This window comes from Humulus lupulus, chromosome 9 (assembly GCF_963169125.1).
Source record: "Humulus lupulus chromosome 9, drHumLupu1.1, whole genome shotgun sequence".
NCBI lineage: Eukaryota > Viridiplantae > Streptophyta > Magnoliopsida > Rosales > Cannabaceae > Humulus > Humulus lupulus.
The window spans coordinates 143,770,463-143,778,005 of NC_084801.1; the positions used below are offsets into that span (position 1 = coordinate 143,770,463).

Below are 7,543 nucleotides of genomic sequence, written 5' to 3' on the forward strand. Positions count from 1 at the left end.
CTAATGTCTTTATTTTTAAAATTGTAGAGAAATGATCTTTCTACATTGTTAATTACTTAAATTGTTATTTTTTATAATTTATTTATTTATTTAGGAACTTATGACTTAATAGAGTGGTATATGTATATTAGTTTTGTTTATTTAGTTTTTATTTTAAAGTTATATTAATTTTTTTAATTTTTTATAAATTGTTGGTATATTTTTTTTTAATTTGTAGTATGATATATTATTTTTTATGAAATTTAGTTATATCTTATTATAATAATGGTAGAATATAATAATAATAATAATTAAAAAAACAGAGAGAACGATAGAAGAGAGAGTTGTAAACGTAGCGCTTTCTACTTCGCTCCATTTCTCTGCGGACCCAAACACAGACACGTAAGCATGCGGTTCCTGAGATCTCGGATACCCGACCCGAACCCGAATCCCTGCTTGGCTTCCCGGAGATCCATCGTCACCGCATGCAGAGCCGTTATTCTTCCCCGCTTCGGCGGCCCCGATGCTTTCCAGCTCCGTCCCAATGTCGAGGTTCCTTATCTGAACCCAAACCAGGTTCTTGTTCGAGCTCGTGCAGTTTCCATTAACCCGCTCGATACGCGAGTCAGTTCTCTCTTTCTTTCTATTGTTTCTGTTTGTTTCTTGAGAAAATTTCCGACCAAACTTATCTATACTTGTTAGTAGGAGTAGCTCTAGTTCGTTTGTGGGTTTGATAGATAACGGCAGTTTAAAATTGTTGATATTTTTAAGGTTTGAACTTTATTTAAATTATTATATGATTATGAAAATTTTGGAACAGGGTTCTTCAATGGAGGGTGTCTTTACTAATTTGTGATAAGAAAAATGAAGACTTGTTCTGTAATTGTGTAAGTTAAAAATAGGTAGAAATGAAAAAACTTAACTTCATTTCTCTATCAAGGGATTAGTAAAAGTGGCCCTAAAGTTGAACAGGTCTAATCTCTTGTGTCAGATTGAGTATGCAAAATTTAGGAAGTTGGGATGCTTCACTTTTCAATTTTCGTTTTGTTTGTTGGTATTGGTAAGTAAAAGATTAGTTGCTTATAAATTAATTCATTAATACTGGTGGAACATAATGAATGACCTTAAATGTTAAATGAAGCAAGAAAACACCAATCTTTCATTTTATTTTTTGGTGGGAAAGACACTAATCTTTTTGAAGGATAATGGATTGCCTTAGAAACCAGCGACCATGATTATTCCTTTCTCATTGTATTAATTGCATAATGATTTTTATTGTGTTTTCAAAGCTTGTCACCCATGTCATAGAATTTTCTTGCAGTGCTTAAGCACTAATTTTGTTTCAATTAGTCAAGAATGGAAGTTTCTAAATGTTTATCTTTTGCAGATGAGATCAGGCTATGGTCGTTCGATATTTGGGCCTCTTCTACCTCTCATTCTGGGACGTGATATTAGTGGGGAAGTTGCAGCTGTTGGAGCTTCAGTCAAGACACTGAGTGTAGGACAAGAAGTTTTTGGTGCTTTGCATCCAACTGCTGTAAGGGGTACTTATACTGACTATGCAATTCTTTCAGAAGACGAACTTACCCCCAAACCCGTATCTGTGACACATGTGGTAAATATTAAGCTTGTCTGAAAATATGTTATCATATTTTCTCTCTCTTTATCAGGATCTGTTACACTTTTCATATTTGATCTCTCTTTTCTCTTATATTTTTCGATGAAATGCATTTTTAAATAAATAAAAAAGTATTACTCTCTCAAAATTTGTGTTATTTGTTTAAACTATCTTATAGTCAATCATTTTATCACTCATCAATAGTTTGTATTGTTGTAAATATGATTTGTGAAATGAATCTGACATTTATTTGATGTTTCTCATCAACTCCTCAAAAATATATAAACATTAAGAGCTAATATACTTCTTTTAATGTATATGGCAAAGTATCGTTTTGGGCACTTTTTGGGCAATTTGGTTGGAGAGAAATAGTAGGATTTTTGAAGAGTCTTCATGTTCTGTGGACTCTCTTTGGGATAAAATTAGGTTCTGGGTTGCAACGTGGGTGTATAGATCGAAAGGTTTTGAGGGAGTTTATTTTTTGGATTTGTGTAGGGAGTGGGTGTTTTTGTGGCAGTAAATTTTTTCTGTTCTTACCACGGTTTTCCTCCGCCATAAGTGATGGTTCTTAATGTTATTGAGTAGAGGTCTCCTTTGACCTCTGTCTCTTTTTTAAAAAAAATATATATATACTTCTTTTAATGTGAGCATGAAATTTCTTTAATGAGCCTCGTTGAACTTTTGTGCTCGTTTAACATTTTGATGGGATGACTCTATGCAATGGTCATCCTACTTTTTTCAAATTTTAACGGACATGCATGTTCTTATATATAAATATATATAGGTAAATTCTTTAGTAGGATGCCAACTTAGCCTTTACCAGTAGGGACATTTCTATTCTCGGTATGTATAAAAATTATAACTCAAATTCTTTTATATGATGATGTATATTGTAGTTATAATAGTAACCCCACCAGTTTTCAAAAAATTCTAAATACTTTACAATGCCGAAAACTAAAGTTTAAAATTGTTAGTTGCACGCGTATAAAAAAATATGCGTGCAATTAACTGTTTGAACCATGTTTTGGACATTGTTAATTATTCAGAATTTCCCTTAAACTGGTGAGATGCCTGCTATAACTACAATGTACAACGTCATACTGCATTGTTTAAATCATGATTTTGGCATCTTAAATTATACGGAATTTCATAAAAATTTGTGAGAGGTCCCCTGTAATTATATTATACACCATCATTTAAAAAAAAGGAGTTGCAACTTATTAATGTACCGAAAATACTATTAGTACCTATAGAAAGTAATTAAAAACAATTACTATCCAACAATTTTTCATATATATATAAATATAAAGATGTATTTCAAGTTTTCAATTGCTTAATCCTTTTTAAGAGCAAGAATAATACTCCTTTTAATGTAAGCTTAATACCGGAGTCTCAACACTCTTTGGAGATAAGTATTGCAGAGACTACTTGATATGGTCCTCGGCTGAAGCTGCAAAACATTAACAAAGATATAGATGGATACTTAATAATATATATATATTTATATAAACTGGGTTATTTAGATGTAAGGGGAGGTTAAAAAGGTGTTTAAGGCTAATGAAACTAAAGCAAATTTTCTGGAATGTTGAGGCTGCAAAAAGTACTGTTGCAGCTTGTAAAACCATTTCGATACTTTGTAGGATTTCTTCTATTCTTTACTGTGATGGGTAAATTACATCAGTTAAGTTCAAATTTCTTTCTTTTTAGATTCATCTGAGTGGGGAACGTCCTCTTTCTTTATTTACTCGTTTTTTTAATATTATTTATACATATTTATTTATATGTTATTATTATTGAGAAGCATCTGAGTAGAGAACATTTATAATTTATGCTTTCTATGCTCATAGGATGCAAGTGCCATTCCTTTTGCTGCATTGACTGCATGGCGTGCTCTAAAAAGTACTGCTAGGATAACTGAGGGGTATGTTCTGGTACTAATGATCAGGATCCAGAAGATATTGAATTTCAGGAGTATCTTGTGATTTATTTTGGTCTGACCCTTTTCATGGCAGGAAGAAGTTCTCACTGTTTGTCATTTTGTGTTGACGTAGGACATGCTTGTACATAGCAGCACTACTGATATATTCTTTCCTACCATTAATAATTTCTTGATTTCAAACTTCATTTATTTTATCTTCGATACCTTCATGCATGTTTTAGAAAAATATAAAGTAACATAATGAACATACATCGTGCACAATTGTACAACCTATTTGAGGTTTTTTCTTCTCTTGTGATAACATGAAATACCAGTGTGATAGCGTTGTTTTTATTAAGTTGTTAAGAGAAGAAAGATAAGATTATATTCTGGGACAGAGAATTATATGCCATTTATTCGTAATAACTTTTATTTAGTTCCATATTGTGTAAACCTCATTTATGTGTTCTCTTACTATTTGGTTATTAAATTTGACTCCACAGGCAAAGGATATTGGTCGTGGGTGGTGGAGGAGCAGTAGGTTTTGCTGCAATCCAGCTTGCAGTAGCTGCAGGGTGCAATGTGACAACTACGTGTGGAAGTCAAAGTGTAGACCGAGCATTGGCAGCTGGTGCTGAGCAGGCTGTTGACTATACAGCTGAGGTGTGATGTTGCTAGTTATTCCTCTGTTATATTCCATTTCAGTAACCAAATGAGATTCAAATATTGCATAATTTTGGATAAGAGAATGAGGGGCTAAGAAGGATTTCTTTCTAGTTTCTATTGCTTACAGTATTTAGTTAACAGGACCCTGAATCAGTAATAAAGGGAAAATTTGATGCTGTCTTGGACACCATTGGCGTTCCAGAGACTGAAAGAATTGGGGTAAATTTTTTGAAGAGAGGTGGATACTACATGACACTTCAGGTAAGGTTCATGTGTTTGTTTTCTTATCTTTTGCATGAAGGTATTTAGGGCTTGCTTTTGTGATGGTGCAACACAGGTGAAGGTTTTCTTTTTAACTCTTCTCTAATTTCTGACTTCTTTTTGTCATTCTCTTGTGTAGGGTGAGGCAGCATCACTGGCTGATAGCTATGGACTTTGTTTTGGGCTTCCACTTGCATCATGTAGTCTACTGAAGAAACAACTTCAATATCGATCCACCCATGGAATAGGTAATCCAATCCCCCCACCCAAAAAATATAATAATAATAAAAAGAAAATGGAGATAAAAGAGTTGAAACATGTTTTAAATTGTCGCAACATTCATGTGTGCGATGCCATGAAATCCAATAGGAACTAAGATAATCACAGAAGCAAAAACTCAAAGAAGTCAAAGAGAAGTAACTACTAAGGTCTAAATAGACTTTATAGTCAAAGAAATACATCAAAACAGATAATAGGCACTTCGAGGGGCCTAGAACCTCCCAAGATAGCTCCCTACTTCCTACAATTCCACTCACTAATTTTCTATAACTTCCACTCAACCCAAACACTAATGATATACCCAGAAGTCTCCATTCCCTAATATTTTAACCAACTTTTCTATCAACTTGCCACCTATCCTCTCTAACAATTCCTCCAACAACTAATTAATTATATCTAATAGTCAGTTGCCACACTAGAATCTCAGTCCTAACAGAATTTTATTGCTTCATGATTGGGACAGAAAAGTGGGTATAAATTGACGGCGTTGAACTGTAGAATTTAGATGCTAACAATCTTTTTTTAACTTAAAGATTTAAGGTGTTTGTTTTCCTTAAGACATATTTTTCAGTATATTTAATGAAATTGGATAAAAATCTGGTTAGATTGTTTTGTGCATATTTCTTTGTTTACTTTCTAAAATTTTAGAAAAAGAGATGTGATTTCTGAAAGATAATTTGCATAATTTGTATCAAGCTTTTTGATGATAATCCTGTTTTCCTGTGGTGCAAAAGCCAAAGATTTAGATAACCTTTATTATCTTTATTTTTAATGTTTTCGCAAGTGTAAACTTATCCAGCAAGCTAGTAACTTTCAAATACAAACACAAAGTTAAACAATAGAAATCCGGGTTTGCAAGATATATATTCTCCATCTTCTTTTCGATTGTATTTTAGATATAATATTTTCTCTGTATGAACTATCTTAAACTAACTGGTGTTGTAAGCTTGTTTTATTACTCATTACATAATAGGGTCCTTTGATAGTTTTATCTTCTTTCAAAATGCTTCGATTTCTTTCCTTTTGGTAGTTGAGGCTAGCTCAAATAGTCGGGTGTGTGTTTGTGTGACTGATGGCTGACTACATCTTGTTTGTATTTGATTGTGTAGAATACTCGTGGACTTACATGAGAGCGGACGCAGAAGGGTTAGATGAGATTCGAAGGCTTTCTGAAGCTGGGAAGCTGAAAATACCTGTGGAGAAAACATTTCCTATCACACAAGTGAGAGAAGCTCATGAGGCTAAAGATAAAAAGCATATACCTGGTAAAGTTGTGCTTGAATTTGACTAAGCTTAGATTTATGCTTTTAAGATGTGTTGTTTGTTTTGTGGTGTAGAAAACTTTGTGAACTTTTAATTTTGAAGGTTTAGATATGAGATGGGATGGGAGTGAAAACTGGAATGAAATCTAGGCTCTCTATACAGTTCTTTCTTCAATAGCATTTTTGCAATAAGAGTTTTCATGGGGAAATTTTGCAATTCTCTTACACTGACATTCTGTATATTCCTATAGTTGAGCATAGACAAATGTACAACACTCAGATACTTTAATCATTTTTCTTTTACATTTAAATGTAGTTTAATCAATTTATCTACAATTGTCAAATATGTTAAAAAAAAAGAGTAATGAGGTAAGTTCATTTAATGAAGTATTTGGTAAATATTGAAGGTCCAAGATGACAAGAAGAAAGTTAAACCAATGTTTATATTATAATAAAGTAATTTATGAGGTTCTATTAATTAATGACTAATTTTTTTATAAAATATGGTTTAAATGAATTGAATGAATTCTAATCTTATATTGAAGAAATTTTTTATGAATATTTTCAAATATATATAATATGTTTTGTCAAAATTAGACATGAAAATAAAAAACATTTGTCCCTTTTAGTTTTTCCAGAGAAAAGTTTGTCATAATTTTTTTAGCCTTTTATTTTTATCATACTCCACTAAATGTATGTGATTATTATAACTTTTTGCTGGCTTATGATGCAAGATAAAGATTGTAGTTCTCCTAATAAATAGGGTAGGGTCTGATTGGTTCGCAATTAGAAAATTTTATTTTCAAAATGTGTGTTTTTGAAATGAAAATTTGGATTTATAGTCTTAAAACATATTTTGTTTTTGAAAATGTGTTGGTTCAGAATCCATAAACTGTTTTTGAATTTTAAAAGACTGAATATATGATTAAGAATTCATAAACTGCTGAATATATAATTAATAGAGAATCTGAAAATATAAAAAAATAATAAATTTATAAGATTTTATGATATAATAATTTGGATTAGGAGAAAACGTGAAAATAACGTTTTCTATTTTGTAGCTTAAAATTAGAATGAGTATTTGGATTGAAAATTTAAAACACAAATAACCAATCAAATATTACCCTATTTTAGTTTTAAAAATCATAAAATTAAATTTGAACTTACTATCCTTAGTTTTTATTATAGCAGCTTTTTTTCCCCCCTCCACTAGTCAATGAACAGTCCTAGCCTTAGCTCTTTCCTTTAAAAAAAAAAAAAACCTTTAAACTATATTGGATGTAGTATGTAGTTATGTACACATGATTGAATTGAATCTGATTGGATTTTAAAATTCAAAACTAAATGGGAAAGTAGACACATGAAAGGGACTTAAGGGAGTATGGGGGCTTCTATGGACTTCTTCAAGACTTTCCCAAAATGACTTCTAACAGTGTCAAACTATTTATGACCCATGTCACACAGTTACCATTTCACAATTTGATGACTTAAAATTTGAATCCATATTACTAATGATTTTTTTTTTCTTTTGGTGTGAAACTATTGATGACCCATGTCACA

The 7,543-nt window shown here is 31.7% G+C and overlaps 1 protein-coding gene across 1 annotated transcript; it reads left to right on the top strand.

The window, feature by feature from the left end:
- Positions 1-299: 299 nt before the first annotated feature.
- LOC133800489 (uncharacterized) lies at positions 300-6,319 on the top strand. The gene is made up of 7 exons (XM_062238462.1): positions 300-603; positions 1,367-1,594; positions 3,445-3,518; positions 4,019-4,178; positions 4,323-4,442; positions 4,582-4,690; positions 5,831-6,319. Exons 1-7 carry the CDS (start codon positions 388-390, stop codon positions 6,010-6,012), a joined length of 1,089 nt encoding a protein of 362 aa, XP_062094446.1. The 5' UTR covers positions 300-387; the 3' UTR covers positions 6,013-6,319.
- The last annotated feature ends 1,224 nt before the right edge of the window (positions 6,320-7,543 follow it).

Coding starts and splice junctions, on each gene's coding strand:
- LOC133800489 (XM_062238462.1), top strand. CDS start 388: ATGCGGTTCCTGAGATCTCGGATACCCGACCCGAACCCGAATCCCTGC. Junction 604..1,366: donor TTAACCCGCTCGATACGCGA/GTCAGTTCTCTC, acceptor TATCTTTTGCAG/ATGAGATCAGGCTATGGTCG. Junction 3,519..4,018: donor ACTGCTAGGATAACTGAGGG/GTATGTTCTGGT, acceptor TTGACTCCACAG/GCAAAGGATATTGGTCGTGG.